General features: G+C 47.4%; 2 protein-coding genes across 2 annotated transcripts; one reads left to right on the top strand and one right to left on the bottom strand.

The window, feature by feature from the left end:
* Positions 1-206: 206 nt before the first annotated feature.
* Positions 207-17703, bottom strand: GMFB (glia maturation factor beta). The gene is made up of 7 exons (XM_083166511.1): positions 17545-17703; positions 15712-15808; positions 12744-12793; positions 11306-11355; positions 9948-10030; positions 9517-9590; positions 207-2398 (listed from the first exon to the last, which is right to left on the bottom strand). The coding sequence occupies exons 1-7, from the start codon at positions 17545-17547 to the stop codon at positions 2327-2329; spliced, it is 429 nt and encodes a 142-aa protein (XP_083022637.1). The 5' UTR covers positions 17548-17703; the 3' UTR covers positions 207-2326.
* CGRRF1 (cell growth regulator with ring finger domain 1) lies at positions 17447-23620 on the top strand. Its single transcript, XM_083166510.1, has 4 exons — positions 17447-18161; positions 20671-20810; positions 21647-21824; positions 23377-23620. Exons 1-4 carry the CDS (start codon positions 18058-18060, stop codon positions 23603-23605), a joined length of 651 nt encoding a protein of 216 aa, XP_083022636.1. The 5' UTR covers positions 17447-18057; the 3' UTR covers positions 23606-23620.

Genomic DNA, 23620 nt, shown 5'->3' with positions numbered 1-23620 from the left:
AGGTATGATGTGACTTGTAGTTTCAACTAGTCACACAATTCCACTGCCACAACAGTTATATGTTTATTTCCTAACTCCTGGATCCCACAATACATTTCATTATTACCCCCGGCTCTGTCACTTGCAGGGTATTTATCTCTGGGGGGGTAACACCATTTCGTAGAATTACCTTGAATGTTTCAGTAATCAACAGACTTCACAACAAATTATTCATTTATTTTTAATATTCAGACATATAAAGTGTTGCTTTGTATACATTTATAGACAGTAAGGGGTACTTGGAATACATCTGCAGGTATAAGGGGGTACGCGATACAAAGGAAACACTGCCAGCCCACCCAACGTACTCTGGAATGGATACTGGGGGCACGAGATAAGCCTATATGGGTACATAGGGTTATGGTAAAAGAGACATGCCACCAATTATTTCGATCCAATAACGGATGGCCAGGTACATGCCTGTGTATCCATAATGCTGAGAGGTGATCTGATGCCCACACCGAAACAAGTTTCTGTAGGGAATGACTGGAACAGAAAAGCTCATTGAACAAATGCTGGTCATAAATGGTTACTAATTATGTGCCAGCTCTGGCAAAATCCACTCGAATAAAGTGATCCAGATCACTTCCGTATTTACTTTTAAAAACAGCGCAGAAACTGTTCTAGAGATACACCCATAATGCCTCAGTGCCCGGTACCCAAAGCACCAGGAGCGCACACAGCCAATCACCAGAGACACAAGCAGATATTAATGCAAATAAAGGCCTAGAACCGTCGCTGGGATACATTCAGTGTTCACCTAGAACACAATCACTACAGCCTTTGGGAACGTCACAATTCCAAATAGCAACTGTTTTTTATTGAGTATGTGAAATATCTGTGGACATGTATGTAAACACTAGACACCAGCCTGTCAAAATCACAGAACAACATAGCCGTGATGTCATGCTTGAACTGAGCCGAAGAGCTCCATCTAGTGGCTGCCAGTAGCAACACACTTGAATTACCCCCATAGGTAAGGAGCAGCGTTAGACATTTATTATATAGTAAACTAAAGAACCATTAGGACCTTGTTTCAATTTACAATGCTAGAACACTTTTCCTTTTCACCCCACTCTCCGCAGGCGTGGGGTGTACTTGGACACTCGGGTCTCACTGGTCACCCCCAATGTCAGGGAGGTATGCACAAAGCGTTTACCAGCGGGGAGACAGAAAAACAAGCGCAAGTCCAGGGAACAGACATAATATACATTATAACAATGTTGGTAACGTCGACACTGGTTCATCATTTCAAACCCGTACACATCCTTTAAAAATTCTATTGGAACCTATGTAATAAATTCCAGTGTTCTAAAGCCTAAGGAAATATGCAGTGGGGAGGGGGAAAATCAGTTGAATTTAGAGAATGCCATCGGTTAAACGGAACAGGGCAATATGAAATAGCTACGTTTAATGGTAGATTTAACCTCGTCATGCAGTTCATTAGCGTAACGTAGACAGTTACAACTCACAGCTGAGTAAGTGCACACGAGGAGTCTTACAGTTATCGCCCCAGCCCCCCGGAAGCTGGCTGCATTAGTCACAAATACTGTACATGAGACCCCCCCCTACCACCACCACCAAAAACAAAGAATAGCACAGTTCACTGTTCATTACAGCATCACTGAATAAAAATATATATACCATCAACCACTACAAATACAGCATTCGCTGACATGGGCAAGTAGGAAGATTACAGCTGTTGCCCTGATAGAATTTGGTCCCTTCTGTAGAAATGTCTGGAAAATGTGAAAGTAACATGCAGTAAATATCAAAGGCCCATTTAACCCAGGAAAGGGGGAACCTTTGGCCATGCAGCTGTTATTGAACTACACATCCCAGCATGCCATGCAACAGTTTTGCTATTTGGTCATGCTAGAACTGTTGCAGTGCATGCTGGGATGTGTAGTTCAAAAACAGCTGGAGGATCAAAGGTCCCCATTCCTGCTGTAACCCAATGCAACCACCAGAGAGGAGTCTGCTAGTGGTGCCAGTAATGGAAACAAGTTGTTGCCTGTTGCTATAGGTTACAGTATATATTTAAAAATTAAAAAAAAGGGTTCCAGTGTGGTCAGGATTATATATATATATATATATACATATACAATATTCCAGTGCTTCCATCTTTCACTGCCAGAGGCTCCCCTGAATGTAGGGCAGTGAAAGAGTTAAGCAGCTTACTGTTGCATGCTATGTATTTTAGGAAGAAAGGCTGCACATCTTGGCGAGTGGGCGGACGTCTTGTCTAAATAAGAATTAAGAAGAACTTCACATAGAAAAATACAAGTTAGTGGAAAAACCCCAGTTTCTCCGTCAGCCATTCTTCAGTTAAGTCTTCCGTGTTCCTAATCTCAAATACCTAAAAAACACAAAAAAGAGATTCTTAATGTTTTTTCTCTTTCAATGGTCCTGGTGACACAGCTTCACATTGGGATGTAGGAGGGTCCGCAGGAGCCAGGCACCTATCCTAAAGCTTTTGGAGGGTAGGCTCCTCCCCTACTGCATCCCAGATTCCCCAGTTCGTGTTAGGTGCCCACTGGAGTGGGTGCTATTCTAAAGGGCTGCTGGAGCAGCCGAAGGAGTAGAGTTAGTTAGGGTTTTTATTATTTTATTAACTTCTACACTAGCTAGGTAGGCACAGTGTGAGGATTCTCATTAGTGAATCCTCACACTGCTAGCGCAGCAGGAGCTGACAGAATCGCGTCCTGTCAGCTCACTGTGCACGAGGGAGACGCTGTCTGGCCTCCCTGTGCAGCGCTTACAGCTTCTTTTAAGAAGCTGCCTGGGCTCCGGAGCGCTCTGAAACCGGCTTCACGCTAGGTGGGGATCATGGGGGACAGGCGCTCCGTGATGGCGGCGGCCATTTTCTGCGGAGCTTACACACTGAGCTCCTATACTGAGAGGACAGCAGTGTTGTTACAGGCATGTTCCGAGTGGTCCCCAGCTGAGGGGGAGATACTGGAACGAGGAGATCCTACAATGGGAGCGGCTGTCTGGGGGTAGTTGGCGCCAAAAGTCACAGACCCCGCAGCAGCAGGGACTTGGTCCCTTCCCTCACTCTGTTTTTGGCGCCATTCAGAACGCTTGCAGCGGAGCTGAGCTGGCTTACTGATCCTGACAGAGTGATTGGATTTCCTGGGCTTCGCTTTCCCCATTCTGAAGACTACAGAAAGCTAAGTGGCTGAGTACACTGTATATAATGTATGTACATTTAATGCTGTGACTGTGTTATTGAGAACATCATGTCTGAGCAACAGTCTGTGGTTTTGGGGGAGGGAGCCTTTAATGCAATGAGCGCTTGCAGTGGTTGTACACTGAAATTTGTCCCTGAGGGGGGCTTTTGTATTTTATGCGCTGCTGTGAAACCCATGGGGAGTGAACCCTAGAGGGTAGTGCATCGGACCTTGCGAGGGTTAAGTCCCTGAGACAGGTCGGAAAATGCTTTGGTGCATTACTGGACAGGCAGAGTGATGGCTGGTAATTTCCCTAGACCAGGGCCATTCTCTCAGCAGTCCGGCCAGCTCTTTGCCTCGGACCCAGACAGATCCTGACTTATACAAGTCATGCAGGATACTGCTATGGGAATCAGCAGGTTTAAATTACTTGTTTGACAAGCTTTATGGTTACTCTGGGGGGACCCCTAAAAGGTCTGATTCAGTGCCATTATTAGCTGCTGATGAGGAGGGAGAGTACACAGACATACCCTGGGTTCAGGGTGATGTTTCTGAAGAGTCCTCACCCTCAGGGGTGGAGGATTTGATTACTGCTGTAAACAGGCATTGAATTTGTCTGTGAAGTAAAAAACTCCTGCTAAGGTTGTTTTTAAGAGACAGCGTGAGGGAAATGATATCTCTCTGCAGACAAGGGTTTACAAGATTTATTGGAAAACCCCTGATATCTCTCTGCAGACAAGGGTTTACAAGATTTATTGGAAAACCCCTGACAAAAGGCTTTAGATGCCAAAATAGATGGTTAAGCCTGTATCCCATGCCTGAGGATCATGCAGACCTCTGGGAGAAAGTTCCAGTGGTAGAGGCTTCTGTGGTATACTTGTCAAAAACCAACTGTGCTACCAGTGCAAGCCTTCAAGCAAGCAAGTCCTCTGATTGGCTTCAGTCTGGGTCTCTAAGGCCAGGATTGGTGGGTCAGTGACCTGTGCTCTAGTTGACATACTGTCTTTTGTGTGTTGTTACTAGGCAGAGAAGTATAATGCTGCTGCAGAAATGTGATGCAGGCTGAGCAGGAAGCTCTCAAAATGGCTGCCAGAGTTTCCTCAGTGTTTGGAATGCCAGGAGAGTGCTCTGGCTTATAGCTTGGAAGGCAGATAACAAGTCTAAAAAGGCTTAGAGGCATTTGCTTTTAAAGGAAAGCTGTTATTGGTTTACAACTGGAAGAGATTAATAAGCAGGCCACAGGTGGAAAAAAGCACTTTCCTGCCTACCCCTGCAGCCAAAGCAGACATCAAGGTTTTCTGCTTTCAGGCCACCCTTTCGGCCCTCCCCTAGAGGAGGTGCGTCCTTTTGAGGACAGTCTTTTAAGGGATAGTCTCAGTCCTCCAGGGGCAAGGCCCAAAGTCAAAATTTGGTTCTTTTTATAAGAAACCATAGGAGAGGAAAAATCCTCCGCATACTGCCAGGGGTTTTGCCCGGCGGTGTTTAAGGAGGGGGGACGTCTGTCACTGTTCAGAGACGCAGGGGCACTGTTAAGACTGGAACGCTTGGGTTAGAAATATAACCCAGGGTTAAAAGATTCCCTTCAAAGTTCTTCCACCGAGAAGGTTCATTCCTACACCACTGCCAAAGGAGGCTCGGCTCCGTACAGCTCTCTTGGGAGCGGCTCATTCTCTTTTAGAGAAGGGTGTGGTAGTCCCGGTCCCCAGAGCGGAGGGAAAAAAAAGGCTTTTATTTCACTCTGTTTTTGGTGCCCAAACCAGACGGGTCTTTCAGCTGATCCTAAACTTAAAGGCATTAATAGCTTTTTGTGGGTAGACCATTTCAAAATAGAGTCTCTACGGTCTGTGCTGCTAAGCCGGGACCAGGGAGAATTTTTAGCGTCCATGAAGGTCCAGGACGCATACTTGCAGGTTCCTATCCACCCGGAACTATTGGGGTGTGCAATAGGAGACCTTCTCCTGTAATTACAGGCGTTGCCTTTTGGTCTGGACACAGCGTCAAGGGTATTCACCATATAATGTCAGAAATGGCGGATGTGCTTCGACTGACGGAAATCATGGTTATTCCATTTTTGGACGACCTGCGGTTTAAAGCGGAGTCAGCAGACAAGTGAAGAGTCACTTGGCAGAAACCATCAGGTTTTGCAGATTCACGGCTGGCTTTTAAATTTACAAAAATCTCAATCGGTGCCGTCACAGAGACTCCAATTCTTGGGGATTGGTCTGGATACCCAGTTGCATTGGGTGTTTCTACCAGAGGCATAGGCCAGGGATCTGGCTGCCTTGGTACAGGAGATCCTAGGGTCTCAGAGCACAGCAGTATGGGGGTGACTCAAACTGCTGGGGAAGATGATGGCGTCTTTCGAGACGTTACAGTTCACCAGGTTCCACTCTAGAGTGTCCCAGCGGACAGGGAACTCTCAGACCATGAGGTCAGAACAAATGGTGTTGTTTTCAGAAACTCGATCCTTCCTAAAATGGTGGATGGAGGTGGATTCCCTTCGGGGGAGTCGGTCCCTGCAGTCCTGGAGCTGGGTGGTAGTCACTACCGACGCCAGTCTCAGAGGCTGAGGGGCAGTTGTCGTGGACCTGCGTCTGCAGGGCTTGTGGACTTTAGAGCAGAAAGACTGATACTTTACAGTCTGCCTTACGGATCAACATCTTGGAACTGAGGGCTGTGTGGAAGAGGTTTTCTCTGGCGGGAGAAAAGATTACAAGAGCTCCCTTTTAGGCATTCAGACCGACAACGTCACAGCTGTGGCGTATCTGAATCACCAGGGAGGCACACACAGCAATCTGGCCATGTGGGAAGTGTCCCGAATCTTCTTGTGGGCGGAACAGAATGTTCTAGCATTATCAGCAATCTTCATACCAGGAGTGGAGAATATAGAGGCCGACTTCCTGAGCAGGGAGAAACTGATGGAAGGAAAATGGAGGCTGAATCCACAAGTATTCCACTAGATTACAATAAGGGGGAAACCCCGGATAGGGACCTGAAGGCATACAGGTTCATCCATCAGGTACCCAGGTTGTATGACAGGACGTGGGATCCACTGGCAGAAGCAGTGGATGCCATGACTATCCCCTGGGAGGGGAATCTTCTTTATGATTTAACGCCAGTTCCAATGCTGGCAAGAGAGTTGAAAACAATACAGGCCCAGACAATTCCAGTAATTTTAGTGGCCCCAGATTGGCCAGGGAGATCCTGGTACTCGAGGCTTCAGAGATTCTCTGTGGACTCGTGGCGTCTACATCTGAGGTCAGACCTTCTAAAACAAGGACCGTTCAACCAGCTGGATTCAGCTCGATTAATTTTGACGGTCTGGCTGTTGAAAACGCCATTTTGAGGAATATAGGATTCTCAAAGGCGGTGGTTAACGCAATGAGGAAAGCCAGAAAATCAGTGTCTTCTGTAAATTATTTTGGGGCCTGGAAGACCTATATTTGGTGGTGTGTAAGACAGAGGTCACGCACATCGAGATTTAAAATGGCTAGATTGTTGGAGTTTTTTACAGGAGGGCCTTTCCTCTGGGTTAGGCCTTCAGTCACTCAGAGTACATATCTCGACCGTGTCAATTTTTCTTTCCAAAGAAGGATTGCGTTAGAACCAGAAGTACAGACCTTCCTGCAGGGGGTTTATCTATTGAAACCTCCCTACAACCAACCAGTAGCGCCAGGGGAATTATCTCTGGTTTTGGAGTACCTTAAAGAGGCGCCTTTTGAGCCGTTAAGGTCGGTTGACCTTAGTTTCCTTTCAGGGAAGCTGGTATTTTTGTTGGCGGTGGCGTCAAGAAAAAAAAAAAAAAAAAAATATCGGAGTTGATTGCTTTGTTCTTCAAGTCTTCCTCCCTTATATGTCACGATGATAGGGCTGCCTTTCGGACAGTACCCCTAGATTTTTACCAAAAGTAGTCTCTGCTTTTCATCTAAATCAGGAGATTGTTCTGCCTGTGTTTCAACCCTCAGAGGGTTGTTAGGAAAAGGGACAAATTAAGGAATTTGGATGTTGTGCGCGTCTTGCGCGTTTATGTGGACAGAGTTAAGAGTGTCAGAAAGACTGATACTTTACTGGTTTGTATGACATACACAAACTTAGTTGGCCTGCTTCTAAGCAGACCATTGCTAGGTGGTTGCGCTCTGTTATTGCGTTTGCATATACTAAAGTTGGTAGGCCTGTACCGGCCAGGATTAATGCGCATACCACCAGGTCGGTTGCCACCTCTTGGGCGGTTCGACATGGGGCAACAGCTGAGCAGGTTTGCAGGGCTGCCACTTGGTCTTCTGTTCATACTTTTGCCAAATTCGATAGGTTCCGTGAGTTCGCGTCGGTGGACGCATCATTCGGGCAAGCAGTGATGAAAACTGCAGACCTGAGCGTACCCACCCAAAAGGACCGGCTCTGGAACGTCCCAATGTGAAGCTGTGTCACCAGGACCATTGAAAGAGAAAAAGGGATTTTTGTAAGAACTTACCGTTCGAATCCCTTTCTCTGATATGGTCCTGGTGACACAGCGATCCCTCCCTTACGCTCAGTAAGTATGCCAGTGTTCATGATGTTTCATGTTATAATTGGTTGAAAAGTTAAATTTAAAATTGTGCATATAATATGTGCAGGTGTTTGTACTGAGTTAATGTATTCCAGTGGCTTTGAAAGATTGAACTGAGGAATCTGGGATGCAGTAGGGGAGGAGCCTACCCTCCAAAAGCTTTAGGATAGGTGCCTGGCTCCTGCGGACCCTCCTACATCCCAATGTGAAGCTGTGTCACCAGGACCATATCAGAGAAAGGGATTCGAACGGTAAGTTCTTACAAAAATCCCTTTTTTTCTTTGTTTTTTCATTACAAAATAGGTTTGTGGAATACACGGTTGTGAAACTACAAGTACCAGCAAGCTTGGACAGTGAGGGGGTATTCAGTTACCAAAGATGAAATGGGGGTGAAAAACTGTTGTTTGTGACTTTTCTCGATGTTTCACCAATAATGTTTTGGGGCATAAAAGGTGTCGCTTAATATTTGCATTAAGAAGCATAAAATGCAGACACAACATGGATTTTGTTTGGCCTGCCTGAGGCAGGTGAAATAAAATCCCTGATAAGTCGCAGCTTTTACTGGGTTTCCGGGGACCATAGGATAGAACCCAGAAATACCATTACCCGCAGTAAAATCACAACAGGTATTTAGATACCGCCTATTACGCATGCAAAGAAAATACAACAGTGACACTCATTGGACAAAGTCCCAAAGAACATGGCAGAATGATCAGTTATCTGTACCCAATAATAAGTGTCTCAGACCTTGCACTACCCATAGCGCAGAATTATACTTATCAGTTTAAAACAGGGGTGGCCAAACCGCTCCTCGAGATCTACCAATGGTCCACGTTTTCCAGGTCACCTAGCTGGTGCACAGCTGTAGTCATTACTAACTGTCACATGACCTAAATCACCTAGCTGGTGCACAGCTGCAGTCATTACTAACTGTCACATGACCTAAATCACCTAGCTGGTGCACAGCTGTAGTCATTACTAACTGTCACATTTTCAAACCTGCAGCATTCATTCCTACTATAGATCCACAGGCTGCCTGGAAAACATGCACCGTTGGTAGATCTTGAGGACAGGTTTGTCCACCCCTGGTTTAAAACATATATCAGCTGACAGTTCACTGATCACGGACTCCTGAAACACAATGTGCTGCTGTGAACAGTCTCGCATCTATTCTATCTCCAAACACTTTGGAGGTAATTCTGGCTGACTCGCAAAGCTTAAAATGTAATGCCGCCCGCCACCTACACGAACGTCCACACCCCCCGTTTGCATGGCGAATGTCATTCGATGGTCGCTGACCATCAAATGATTTCTTAAGTGTTTTCAAATCTTAGTCACTCTTTGGTTTGGAGCACCCGGCTACGTGAACAGGGCGGGCAGCTGAAATACGGTGATTGCCCGCCCCCGGCACCCGTGTCACGGCACCATTAGCATTGGAACACACAGCATTTGCACGGGAACGTCCATGAAATGCTGGGCGTACCCATGGCTGTGACCAGTGCTCGCCGGCCCCATGTGAACGGGCCGGTGACTATATGAATCGCTGCGTCTGTTCGCAAACAGAGCCCGCACATGTGGTAGCAAACATCGCTCCCCGTGCCAACGCACGGGGGAGTGATTCAACCGTGACATTTTCAGCTTTGAATCCATATAAAAATTATCATTTAAAGCCCCAAAAAGTACTTTACAGGATCGGCTGCAGTATTTATTATCACGTTACGCGCCGCCGGGTGTGCTGCGATTGTGAGGACGGATCACCTTTGTGAGCTCCGCTTGCTGCACAAGTTTGTTTTTGCTGCCGGCGTACATCATCTGCTGCTCCGGCTTGCACCCTAGGGGGAATAAAAAAAAAAAAAAAAAAAAATCGGTCATGACGTTTGGTAAGAAAACGGAGAGAAGATAAAAATCAACTCGTCCAAAATAAGCTTGATCATCACATCCCTTGTACGGCCTCCCCATTCTGCAGAGCCCAGGACTGGGACAAACCATCTAGGGGTAAATCACTGTAAGCTGGGCATAGTGTCACCTTCTACTTCACATGGATCACTGACTATAGAACACACCAATCCTGGGGACAAGCCTCAACCTGACGTATTTGGGCACATTTACCATTTCCTGATTGGAACTTTTTTTTTTTTATACATATTTGCATTTTTCCCCATCACATTATATATAATGAATGCGCTTACCCACAGGGCTGGAGAAGATGAAGCACAACGGGTAGGAAACTCTGCCATCCTCATGTTGGTACTTGTAACTATACACTATGAATGTTAGCCCTGGTTAAGGATATTACACATAGAACATGGAAGAACAAGGACTAAACGATATTGAAAATGGTTAGGGAATGAAGAATTACAATAGCGGTTTACATGAGCAAAATAGAGCTGTAGAATAAATCCCCCCCAAAAATATTGTTATATAATATAGTTGTAATATATATTCGTGCTATATATTAGTGCTGGGGAACAATTCAAAATTACATGATTTTTCTGAGATTAAACAAACTGTAGGCACATAAGTGCCACTTACCTACATGCTCGATGCCAGAGGTTCCATGCTTTTTGCCAAGGGAGATTACAGGCTCGTTGCCCAGGGGAAGTTGAATGTCTTTATAATGAGCTGGGGGGGGCGGTGCCTCGGAGGCATTATAGTGCTGCGACATTAACGCAATAATAATGCGTTAATGAGCTAGCAATAATATACAGATAGAGTGTCCCACGTCCAAAATGCTCGGGACCGTGAGCATTTTGGATAAGGGATTATGTTTTTTAATTATTATTACATACAGTACTCACCTGGTCCCCCAACGTCTACGGTGTCCCATGGCGTCCATTGGATTCACCATTAGCGGAATCCCCGTTCCCCAGGAAGCATTGCACATGTGCGCCGGTGACGTCACTGGCACCCCCATGCAATGTCCTTGGGACTGGGGATGCTGCTGAAGATTAAACGGATGGCCAACGTGGACAAGGGGAGTATAAAAACAAAGAAGAAAAAAATATATATTTTGAAAAACCTAGGGCTTTCGGGAATATTTCCGTTTTGGTATATACGGATACTCAACATCTATATATATTAAAAATGCTATACCTATCATAAAAAGATAACAGGGATATTTGAAGTTGAGAGGAAGTATCACATAGAAGTTGCCTTTATAATCGGTGGGGGACTTGGCTTGTCCTGTACGCGACAGCAAAGTTTTATGATATTGTGTTGGGTATAGCAGGTTTGAGATCACCTCCAAATTTGAACATATACAGGTATACAGGTATGTTTAAACTTGCACAATTGTCCCGTATGTGAACGTAGGCAAGCCCCTTTTCAAAGTATCTCCGGAGGGAAAACAAACATGGCTGCAAACTTACCCAATAATACATAAAATGTAATTACAAAGCTGTTCCGTGCCCATTTCAGCTCATACACACGTGACCTGCTGCCTCTGTGCCCCGCAGCTCCCCACAGGCACATGTACAGTAAGTGTCCACCAGAACCATGTCCCGTGTAATAGCTGTGTGCACGTGGCCGCTCACAAGTGAAAGGATATCTGGGTTGTCTCTCTGGAAGTTCATCTTTCAGCTCGTCTGGAGTGATATCCTGTGAGCAGGAGGAGGAGACAGAACAGGCAGTAAGTAATGGGTGCTGGATCAGCCTTGGGGACTTTCCTGGCAGGTAACAGTAATTAATGCATAGCTGTATGTAGTGGTGGTATACCGGGGCTGCCAGCGGTAACAGTACGAGCTGCATGCACAGGATAAGAGGGCTGTGACGGGTATGAGCCATAGAGTACTTGGTACTCCAGGTAGGGGTGACATCAGTCCTGCCTCCAGTGATGCTATGTAACCATTGTATCTGGTACTCTGCTGGCGCTGCTTCTATGTGAGGCAGGGGCGGGGCTAAGCTGTGAATGACAGCTCAGCCTGCGAAAGAGGCGGGACATTCCATTTCTGTCTCTTACATACAGTGTAAAATCCAGGCTGCGGGATATGGTCATCAGGTGGTCCCTATGAAGGTCAACGGGGTTTGGGTTGACACCTAAAATAGGGCGACACGGCTAAGGTCGACAATGGGAAGGTCAACATGAGATTTTAACAAAAAATTTTTTAGCCGAGGTTCCGACCTGTGGTATTTCATCCCCTACATCTACTACGGCTTGGTGGGAGAAGATAATAGTGCGCTGAGCACAGAGAGGTATAAATGGCAAACTTGAAAAACTTATGTTGAACTTTTGACTGTCGACCTAATGCTTGTGTCAACCTTGGCCTCTATTTCGGGTGTTGTCTAAGCCCTATCAATGTATGTCGAGCTTCATACACGCATTACCCATACTCAGGGCTGCTGTGCTATCAGCCTAGATGCCCGACGCAACAGCCCTGACCGCATTGTGCGTGAGGGGGGAATTATGAGTCTGTGCTAAAAGGCACGCGCGTCCCAGTTCAGTGTAGCCCCTGTCCGCCGGCACTTGCCAGAGGGGAGGCTCTGGTGAGCCCCGGCCAAGGATGGCAGGGGCTCCATCTGTATATACTCCTATATACCATTGCCCCAGTGGTTATTCAGCTGACACAGTCTCAAGTTAAAGAAGTAAGGCTGGTCATACATCTACAGATTTAGGGGCCCATTTATGAACGATCTGGGTGGAATTTTGACACCCAGGATTGCAATGTAAAATGTGATTCCATCACCTGAATGTATCACCCCCCAGGTGCAGGGACAGGGCTCTGAAAGGACCCCCCGCCAACCGCACTGCCCGGTGGCAGTGCGATTTGTATCCCATAGGCTACAATGGGCTACCGGCCAATCAGCTCCTGACTGTTAAGTTACAGGCTTGGTTTAAAAGGGACCAGTTAGGAGGTGATTGGCTGGTGATAAAGTACCAGGCACTTTATCACTGCGTCATACATCTACCCCTCGCTATAGTAGAACATAAGAGCGATAACCGCAACACAGACTTCACAACACAGATCCAACAGAGAACATCTACTGACCTCGTGTTCCTCTTCTAGGACCACCAGACGTCTGTCTTTATCTATTTTCACTGTAGCAAAATGAAAAGGAGGAAGAGTAGACAATCAGCAAATATATATATATATAAATCAACAGTCTCTGGGGGCAGACCCATCCAATACATATTACAATTTAGTTTCCATTTCCCAACAAAAATTAACCCTGGAATGTCTGTGTGTGCATGTACATGTGGTAGGGAATATAGATTGTAAGCTCCACTGGGGCAGGGACTGATGTGAATGTTCAAATACTATCTGTAAAGCGCTGCAGAATATGTGTGCGCTATATATAAGAAACTGTTAATAAATAATAAGGGGGGGGTTTAGCTACTTAGGCAATGGAGGGGGTGAAAATCATATTTAGGAAGAAAAATAGCTCCCAAACTTCCTAGTTATAACTCCATAGTCCAGTGTTTGGCAATTCATATGCACAGCCACAAGCCTTTTCCGGGCTGCTCCCTACACACCTCTAATAGGACAGGAAGAAACAGGAAGTGCTGTATATAGAGAGTCCCGTTTCCACATCCTGTCATTTGCGTCTTTATTCCAGTAAGTCCCCGGTCTAGCCACACCATTGCTGCCCCCTGCTGAGTAATTAATAACCTATACATTACGCGTTCTGTCCTGTAATTATCCAGTAATCCCAGATTCAGTTGCTGAGACAACGTAACAGGGAAAACATGCACAAGACCCCGTTTCGCATAACCCTCATGCTACAACGATTTGAAAATTCCACCTTGCAGATTCCTACTGTTGGCTGTGATTCTCAAACTCGTTCATCAACACCCCATCAGTCCAGGTAGTAATTATGGGATAACGCTGAGGTTTATGACCATATATTGTATGGTCACAAACATATTGCCAGTTTTACTTAATGGTATTTCAGTTTGTTATTATTAAATCAGCTTTGTGTGTTTTTGTTGTTAAAGAATTGTATTGCTTGTTTGTAGAATTGTAAAATGGTTTTGCAGCATCTATGAATACATCCGGTTGTGACTGCAGTTTGACACAAGTAAGGAAGTAAATGAAGACTTCCGAAAAGTGTCAACTTATCATTTTGCAGTATTTTATTTAAATTTAAACAAACTGAGGGCCAAAACGCACCAGCCTTTGGTACTGGATAAGGTGATAGATTTAAAGTGGCAATCGAATATTGCAAAACCAGTGGCCGGAATCACAAGCTCATTACCCATTTGGGCCTGGGCGTTCTTGCGTCGATTAACCCACCCACAGGTCATGCATACCCAGGTGAGACTTATAGTGACACCTACTGTGTCAATGTCCTAGATGCGCAGTGATGCAAAATATCATCAATAAAAGGGAACTAAATTGTATCCTTTTACACATTAAAATGCAGCAGAGTAAATTCAAGTAAAGTTTGTGAATCAACTGTTAAACAAAAAGTTCAAAAAAATTTTTTTTTTAAATGCAATATAATTTATAGCACCAAAAAACACACTGCAATACTGCGGCTCATGCGACTAATAAACCACAGTGACCCCCAATGACTCACAGCATGGGAAGGAAAACCGATGGGAATTTACGGACCAACCGGCATGATGACGACCTGCTTTCAATAAACACTGGTGGCCTCTACAGTGTGAGAAACACACAGATGCATCAGACTCTATGGCGGTGGCACTAAGCGGTATCTGAAGTGATGCATCGCGTGGACTGCCAATCACGCTCCCTTCCTACTGGATCACATTGGGCATTGGGGCAAAACCGCAAGTGCACTCTTTTTTTTTTGGTAAAGCAAGTTTTGCGCCTACAGTAGTTAATGTTCTTCCAACTCTGAGGAATATGTATACAGCTGCTAACAGCTCCAAGTACATGATGTCAAAGGGAAGAGGAGAGAAATTGTAGGTGAGTAGGGAGGCGTTCTGAAGCTCAATATATCATGTGACCGAGGTTGCCATGGACACTTAGAAACTGTCAAATTATAAAAGTTAAGGGGAAAAATATTGCTAAACCTCAACCAGAGAGTAGACAGAAAAAAAACCAAGCACAAAGCTTTCCTGCCGTAATGACCCAATATGTGTTCGACCTGTTAGCTAGGCTGCAATTTCTGCAGCTGGACAAAACCATGCTGCACTGTGCAGAGAGTTATGGGGCCTACACACGGGGAAATTTTGCTTAGTGATTGCTCAGCAAGATCATTCAGTACACAGTGCTGAAAAGCGTTGTGTCAGTGCTGTGTGCCGAGCGATCTGTCAGGGCCAGTGTTCTCTGGTGAGAACACTGACCCTGACCACCATCTAACTAGATTTATCCAGCATGCAGGAATTAATCGTCGGGCGATAGCAACACGCAGGGCCGTGCATTGTTATCGCTTAGACCCCTACACAGGGGCATTTTCTAAGAGATCTAGTCAAATTAAGTCAGATCGCTTAGAAAATGCCAGAAATCGCACCGTGTGTAGGCCCCGTTAGATTTGGGGGAGTTATTGTGTTTCTGTGCAGGGTAAATACTGGCTGCTTGATCTTACAATGCAATTTAGATTTCAGTTTGAGCATATCCAACCCGAATCTATCTCTCTCTGCACATGTTACATCTGCCCCAACTGCAGTGCAGCCTGGTTTAGTCCATCTGCAAAAATTGCAGCCTTGCAAACAGGACTGAATTAGTCCCATGGTTCAGGTACTTAACTGAATCTGCCCTAAGGGGGATTTCAATAGAAAGCAATGGCCCAGAACACAACAAACATCTGGATCCTCAAGGAAGACAAAAAAGAAAGGTTTTGCTTTTCATGGTTTTAGGGTTACCACCTAGTCCCTTTAATTCCGGACACATGTTAATTACACAGGTTCTGTGGCAGTTTAAAATCAGGTGAAGTGGAGTCTTGAAGTCAGCCAGCCACAGAACCTGTGTAATTAATATGTGTCCGGAATTAAAGGGACTAGGTGGTAACCCTACATGGTTTCAACCCGTACATGGGGCATTTACTCACTGATAATTGCAGCATTGTTGGTCTCTTTGCGGAAACGAAACTTCTTAAGCTTCTCAACAAGTTGCTCCTCCACCTCACATACAACCAGGGACTCACTCTGCAAATAACGGGAGAGAAGATTACTCTGTAACCTGCGGCTAGAAGATGCATTATTACCACAGGTGTCAGGTGGGGGTGGGCAGGCACCAGGGAAAAGTCTGGTGTTGGGGTGGATTGGGGGGCATTTGGTGTTAGGGAGCTGGTGTTGAGGAGGATTGAGGATTTGCAGATGCTTGTGAGAACAGATAGACTGTTAAGCGGGGGTGATCGGTGATGGGAAGGGCAGCTGGAGATGGAGGGTGGTTGGGAGGCGGCAAGTGTTGGGTGGAGAATGGCTGGTAATGGGGGAGGGATACTGCTGGGTATGAGGCACAGCTGGTGATGGGGAAGAGGTTAGGGGGTTGATGGGTGTTGTGGGAAGATTCAGGAAGGGCAGCAGTTGGTGTTGGGCAGCTGTTTATAGGACGGGCAGGTTGTGTTGAGTTGGACTTGAGAGGGAATAGCTAGTACAGGGGAGGAATGAGTAGGGGGGCGGGTGTTGTTGAAGAGTTAGATGCATGTGTTAGGGAGGAGTTGGGGAAGATATGCTGTTGGGCAGGGGTAAGCTGTAATGGGGAGAATGGTTGCGATGAGGCTGTAATGGAGAGAGTATAGCTGGTGTTGTGGAGTGGTGGCTGGTACTTGGCAGGATTTGGGGTGGAGGATGAGGTTGGGATGGGGGGTGGCAGTTAGGGAGGGAAGCAGCTGGTGTTGTGGAAGAGTAGGTAGCTGGGGTGTGTGAGGAAGGGGAGGCCACGGGTGGAAGGGTAATCGGCCATGGGGAGGATGGCTGGTGTTGAAGTGACAACTGGTGGTGGGGGAGGGATGCAGTTGGTAAAGGAGGGGGGTTCTGTCAAAAGAAGACGGACAGCTGGTGTTAGGGAGGGGGTGTTGTGGAGGATGGGATTTGGGGAGGGATGGTTGTTGCTGGGCTGGGGTAACCGGTCATGTGGAAGGAGCAGGATGGATGGGAAGTGTGGCTGGTGTTGCGAGGGTGAGGGGTGTGTGGCTGGTGTTGCATACCTCCCAACATGACCCTCTCCAGGAGGGACACAATGCTGTATTCCTGGACTTCCCTCTTAATTTATGATCACCATCACCTGTGTTCAAATAACTTTCTTGTCAATGAACCTGTTCAACACAGGTGATGGCAGTCATACATTAAGAGGGAAGTCCAGGAACAGAGCATTGCGTCCCTCCTGAAGAGGGTCATGTTGTGGGGAGGGGGGTGCAACTGGTGATGGGGGATTGCAGCTAGAAAGGGAGGGGGTGTATCTTGAGGTTGGAAGTGACTACTGGGGAGGGGCAGGGAGTTTTGGGAGGGTTAGGTCTAAATTAATTTTGGTGTCGTGGATACTGAAGGAGCAAGCCCCCCGGCCTTGCTCCTCCCCCTGGGCGTGGAAGATCCTTTAGCCCACTACAATTTAGCAACTACCGTTTTGGGAGGGGGCAGCTGGTGTTGGGTAAGGGGGCAGCGGGATTTTGGGAGAGGAGCAGCTGAGTTGGGGAAGGGGGGTAGCTGGTGTTGGGGAAGCGGCAGTGGGCTTTTTGGAGGGGGAAGGCAGTTAGGTGGAGGTGGCTATGGCCGGGGGCATATGAGCTCCCGGCTCCCCGGGATGTATGCGTTGAACAGGGCGCTGGGAGTCTACCGGGAATGGAGGGAGGGGTACAAGCGGCAGCGGCACCAGTCACTCCCTTGCCGGTCCCAGCAGTCCCCTCCTCCCGGGAATTCCTCTCCGTGCACAGCCCACTCACCATGTCCGCTCCCCAGTTGGCTCCGCGGTGACAGATTCCTCGGGTGTCGCCTGCGCCTGACTTATCCACAGACACCCGGTATGGGAATACCACGCGTCACGTGAGGCTGGAATCAGCCAATCGCATAGAAGAGCTGGAAGCAGCGGGCGGGGCCCAGTCGTTCGTGACAGACGGAGAAGAGCGACCATCTTTAAAATGGGCGCGTTTACATCCACTCCCCACAATCATCGTTCAGCTGCTTCGCTCGTCTGTCTGACGCTATATTTTTCGCCCCAACGATATCTCCGTATGCTGCGGATTACACTGCGAGCTATAAACACCCTGGAATCGCTGAAGCGATTCACTGCTCCCAAATCAAAGATGGCCGGCAGGCGCTCGCTGACATTCAGTCATGTGATATCCTACGTCATCTCAGTGGTGACCAATCACTGAGATGGGAGCTGGCTATGGCTCCCCAGATGGACCAAATCTAGTAAGGCAGCTGCTGGCAGAGGACGTCTGTCAGGTTCGGCGATGCCAGCTATATTCCTGGCGACGTTATACGAATACTCGCCCCTCTTCTACATCGCTGTGGTGTCTGTCTGCTTCGTGGTGACGTGTGGGCTAGTGCTGGGGTGGTAAGTGGCCAGTAACTGAGGGGTGTGCCATCTGCTGCCCCCTATTCAGGGCTCATACCATGGTGGCTGTTCCAGGGTGCAGGCAGGAGGCTAATGCCATACAACCAACCACATGCCCAGCCAGGCATAGTATCATACTTGCCTACCTGACCCTCTCCATGAGGGAGAAAATGCTCTGTTCCTGGACTTCCCTGGTAATGTAGGATTGCCATCACCTGTGGGGAGCTAGGTAATTGATAAGAAAGGTGTTTCACTACAGGTGATGGCAATCACACATTACCAGGGAAGTCCAAGAGCAGAGCATTTTCTCCCTCATGGAGAGGGTCAGGTAGGCAAGTATGCATAGTATGCACAGGTTATTCCTATGGAAGGTCATCCCTCTGTGGATGTATGTAAATCCAGGTCCATGGTAGTAACACAGGAAAAGCCAGATTCTTACACAATAGAAGGAGAATAGGTCGTATCCGTACCAAGTAGAAGGAGAATAGGTCGTATCCGTACCAAATAGAAGGAGAATAGGTCGTATCCATACCAAGTAGAAGAAGAATAGGTCTTATCCATACCAAGTAGAAGGAGAATAGGTCTTATCCATACCAAGTAGAAGGAGAATAGGTCTTATCCATACCAAGTAAGAGAATAGGTCATATCCGTACCAAATAGAAGGAGAATAGGTCGTATCCATACCAAGTAGAAGGAGAATAGGTCGTATCCGTACCAAGTAGAAGGAGAATAGGTCGTATCCGTACCAAGTAGAAGGAGAATAGGTCGTATCCGTGCCAAATAGAAGGAGAATAGGTCGTATCCGTGCCAAATAGAAGGAGAATAGGTCGTATCCGTGCCAAATAGAAGGAGAATAGGTTGTATCCGTGCCAAATAGAAGGAGAATAGGTTGTATCCGTACCAAATAGAAGGAGAATAGGTTGTATCCGTACCAAATAGAAGGAGAATAGGTTGTATCCGTACCAAATAGAAGGAGAATAGGTTGTATCCGTACCAAATAGAAGGAGAATAGGTCGTATCCGTACCAAATAGAAGGAGAATAGGAGGGGTCCGTACCAAGTAGAAGAACAATAGGTCGGGTCCGTACCAAGTAGAAGGAGAATAGGTGGGATCCTTACCAAGTAGAAGGAGAATAGGTGGGATCCATACCAAGTAGAAGAACAATAGGTCGGGTCCATACCAAGTAGAAGGAGAATAGGTGGGGTCCGTACCAAGTAGAAGGAGAATAGGTGGGGTCCGTACCAAGTAGAAGGAGAATAGGTGGGGTCTGTACCAAGTAGAAGGAGAATAGGTGGGGTCCGTACCAAGTAGAAGGAGAATAGGCCGGATCCTTACCAAGTAGAAGGAGAATAGGCCGGATCCTTACCAAGTAGAAGGAGAATAGGTGGGGTCCGTACCAAGTAGAAGGAGAATAGGTGGGGTCCGTACCAAGTAGAAGGAGAATAGGTGGGGTCCGTACCAAGTAGAAGGAGATTAGGTGGGGTCCGTATCAAGTAGAAGGAGAATAGGTGGTGTCCGTACCAAGTAGAAGGAGAATAGGTGGGGTCCGTACCAAGTAGAAGGAGAATAGGTGGGGTCCGTACCAAGTAGAAGGAGAATAGGTGGGGTCCGTACCAAGTAGAAGGAGAATAGGTGGGGTCCGTACCAAGTAGAAGGAGAATAGGTGGGGTCCGTACCAAGTAGAAGGAGAATAGGCCGGATCCTTACCAAGTAGGAGAATAGGTCAGGTCAGTACCAAGTAGCAGGAGAATAGGTGGGGTCCGTACCAAGTAGAAGGAGAATAGGCTGGATCTGTACCAAGGAGAAAGAAAAAAAATCTGGATCCGTATTAAATAGAATGAACATAGCCAGATCATTACTATAAATGCACAGAAAAGCCCAGATCCATGTTTTCTGGGTATTTAAGGGAATTTAGTGTGAATCATACTATTCCCATATGTGTGGTATGGATCCAGCATTTACCTTCTTCCTCCCACAACCCCTATTTCTGCGCTCATTTATAAATTGTGCCGGGACAGCAGTTTCTACATGTCTTATATACTAAAAGCAGGAGAACGTAGTGTAGCACTTGCATCATTATACAAGTTACCCTCAGCAGAAATAATTGGTTACAGCAGCTCTCAGACATGTAAGTTTGAGGTTTAAAGAATAAGCAATACCTCTATCACATGGCCACTTCCACCTGTTTTATTGCCGGGCTAACCCCGGTTGCGTCTCGGTGTGAAAACGGTCTCAAGAAACGAACCAGTTACCCAGGAATCTAATATGAATCGATTGCAGGGTTAGTTCTGCGATGTGTCCAGGGTAATGGGCAGACCATCCCAGGCCCCCAGATCCCACGTACCCAGCCTGCTCCTATATGTCTCGTTGGAGTTTTGTTTTCCAGGGAATTAAATATTGCTTGTGCCCCAAAAAATGTCGACCACTGCTGTGCGTGGTCATAGTTCGGCTGCTGTATTGTAGAGTACAGTGCAGTGTTTGGCTCAGTATCTTCTGCCTCCTGCTGCAGGTTTGGGCTGGAAGTTCCGGTCATACTAAGGAACTCAGATGAAACAAACTCCAACTCCTTCATTTCCAAGAAGCAGATGAAACAAGTGAAGAATCCCTTTGGCTTGGAAATTGTTAATCCGGATCTCGCCACCATTGAGAGTGAGTGATCCAATGCTACAACTGGACCCTTGTATACAAGGTGTCAGAGTTGGGAGGTCGGACCGGCTGCTCATAAGATTTGCAAACTCTTATGTGCAGCCTCCGGGTGGCGGATAGGGGGACGCTGCGAGGCGGGCAGGGGCAGCGGACACAGAGGCGGCGTACGCCGGTGAGGGGAATGGAGAGCCAGCCAGGAGGAGCAGGGAGCTGTAGGAAAGAAAAAAAGCAATACAAATGAATGGGCAGCCAGTGATTGGCTGAGCGCTCTCTAAGACAGTTGCTGATTGGCTGAGAAAGCGCTCAGCCCATCAATAGCTGCCCATTCATTTGTACGGGCTTTTTTTTTTTCTTGCAGCACAGACAGCTCCCTGCTTCCCATGCTCGGCTCTCCGTTACCCTTGCCGGTTCACCGGCATCCCCTGCCCGCCGCCTATATGTCCGCCACCCCCCTGCTCCCTCCACCTGCAGCTCCCCGGAAGTTGCATATGATAAATTGCATGCGATTTATCATATGCAAAACTTGGCACATCAAGTGCCTAATCATGTCCCGTCCCCCCCTCCCAGGGAGCTGCCGGGGAAATCAGGTCCGACTTACGGGGCCTTTAGTCACTGCGTTCTTGTTTTGCCTATCTGTTTATTTACTCTGTAATTGTCTGCTGCAGATCCCTTATGGCGCCATATAAATAAAGCATAATAATAAGGATGCTTTGTTTGACAGCCCAACGTAACCATTTACGGGCGGCTTTAGTTGGTCAGTTACCATAGTGACCCTTTGAGCCAGTTGTATAGTGACCGCTATTGTGTGATTCTGATTAAGCTTTCCTTGGTGTTTGTAGCTGGCGTAACCCTAAGACCACATTGCCTGGAGAAGTGCGTCCTGTCGTATTACTGGGGGTGCAGCGTACAGAACGTACAAGGGGCTCTGCAGCAGCACGTCTACCGATCCCAGATAAGGACCCCCAGAGCGCTGGAGGATGCACTATATGGCGCATATCTGCATAAAGACCACCATGTGTATCCTTCCTGTGTCGGCAGCGGTCAGGTGCTGTGACAACAATGCCGTCGGTTATGGTATGTTTTCAGTTGGGAAATCTCGCTCAGTAGGTTAGTTGGCTCCCCCCAAAAAAGCACCATATGGATGTGAATGGCCAAATATTCCCTTTAAAGCGCTGCAGAATATGGGGGTCATTCAGACCCGCTCGCCCGATTATCGAACGACCGCAAATGTGAGCTGCAAGCGAAAGCTACCCTTCACTCGCTGTTTGCAGGGTGATTGACCCCAGGTGTCCCCGAGCCCTTGGGAGACACCATCAGCGGCCTCCTTCTCCTCACGGCCTTCACAGCACCGAGATAGCCTTGGCTTACACAGCGCTGCGAGCAGGGGGGAAAATCATCCAAGGGGGAATGATTTCCCCTCTGTGCGCATGGCTACATATGCGTTTGCAGCCATGCACTGGGGAATGGGGGGGGGGGGGGGTGCTTGCTGGGCTCTGAACACTTGCAGGCCTGAGTCAGGCCCTATGCGTGTGCTATATAAATAGCTGGTAATAAAATAAATATAGGTGTGACCAAACCTGGTCACACCTGGGTAGTTAGTATCCCCCCGCTCCGCGCGTCAGATCTGATTTCTTTGTGTCTGGTTCTGACTGGGGTGATGAGCAATCCTCTGTGCGTTGGACGATGGTTATAGTGAGCACTGTACCTTGTAGTGTGTGGTGTTAGGTGTCGCACGCCAGGTGTGTGTGGGTGTGGTATGGAGCTCCGACAGTTGGGATCGCGACAGTCATTAGCCCGACTGGCCGGACCCAGACAGCATGGTGAGCGCAAAAAAGCCCCTTGCAGGCTCGCTGCGGTCACGGTGGCGAGCTATGCGAGCCACCTATTCTATCCTCCCTCTATGGGGGTCGTGGACCCCCACGAGGGAAAATAGCGGGTGGCCGTCGGACACCCCGCTGTCTGCGTTTTGACAGTCGGGATCTCGACGTCGGGAACGCGTCCGGCACCCATGTGTGTAACACTTGGACTCTCTTTGCAGATATCCACAACCTACCCATAACACAGACCACAAAATGTGTCTATATAAAACTAAGGGATCGGAGTCCAAACTTTACGCCTGCTTTTGCGCATGTGGTGTCTTCTTTTTGTGACACTACTACAGGTGATTTTTTTATTTTCCCATAAACAACACTTATAATAGTCTTCTATGACTTTGTACTCAGTTGATCCTGTGGTTGAGGTGGGCAGACCTACTCTTAGGACAGGAATGAGGAATCTTCAGCCCTTCAGCTGCTGTTGAGATACATATCCCAGCATGCCCTGCAACAGTTTTACAATGGCCAAATAGCAATACTGTACCAGGGCTGTGATATCCGTAACTGGGTGCAATGAACAAGACCCCTCCCCAAAATCCTCCTAGTGACTGTGTTGTGCCCTGCCTCCCCCCCCCCCCCCCCAATCCTCCCAATCACTGTGACCCCACCCTCCCAATCACTGTGAACCCCCCCCCCCCCCCTATCCTCCCAGTCACTGTTTGCTCTGCACAGTATTTTCCTAATCATCCATTCAGTGTCCAGAAACAAAGCAAAGAGGAAATATTCATTCAGCTGCCAGAGGACAAGAAGATAGAAGATTTTGGCCCTGTGCCACGGACTTGTTATCCACTTATAGCAGTGCTGACGCTGGCTGATGCGGATGACCGGGAGTTGTATCCTATTGTAAGTCTGCACTACAAAAGTGAACGCAAACACACACACCCACGTACACACCCTCACCAAGATGTCCTTCTTATTGTGTAAAAACAAGGAGTCCGT

The sequence above is a fragment of the Crinia signifera genome, chromosome 12 (assembly GCF_055691185.1).
Source record: "Crinia signifera chromosome 12, ASM5569118v1, whole genome shotgun sequence".
Taxonomy (NCBI): domain Eukaryota; kingdom Metazoa; phylum Chordata; class Amphibia; order Anura; family Myobatrachidae; genus Crinia; species Crinia signifera.
This window is presented reverse-complemented; position numbering and strand designations above follow the sequence as displayed.

Bases quoted from the DNA above. Each gene is read 5' to 3' on its own strand.
- GMFB (XM_083166511.1), bottom strand. The intron at 10,031-11,305 runs ATATCCTTTCAC...ACCAGGGCTAAC, and splicing joins CTTCCAGAGAGACAACCCAG to ATTCATAGTGTATAGTTACA. The intron at 9,591-9,947 runs GTAAGCGCATTC...TATTCCCCCTAG, and splicing joins CATCTTCTCCAGCCCTGTGG to GGTGCAAGCCGGAGCAGCAG.
- CGRRF1 (XM_083166510.1), top strand. From the start codon at position 18,058: ATGCCAGCTATATTCCTGGCGACGTTATACGAATACTCGCCCCTCTTC. The intron at 18,162-20,670 runs GTAAGTGGCCAG...CTCCTGCTGCAG, and splicing joins TGTGGGCTAGTGCTGGGGTG to GTTTGGGCTGGAAGTTCCGG. The intron at 20,811-21,646 runs GTGAGTGATCCA...TGGTGTTTGTAG, and splicing joins GGATCTCGCCACCATTGAGA to CTGGCGTAACCCTAAGACCA.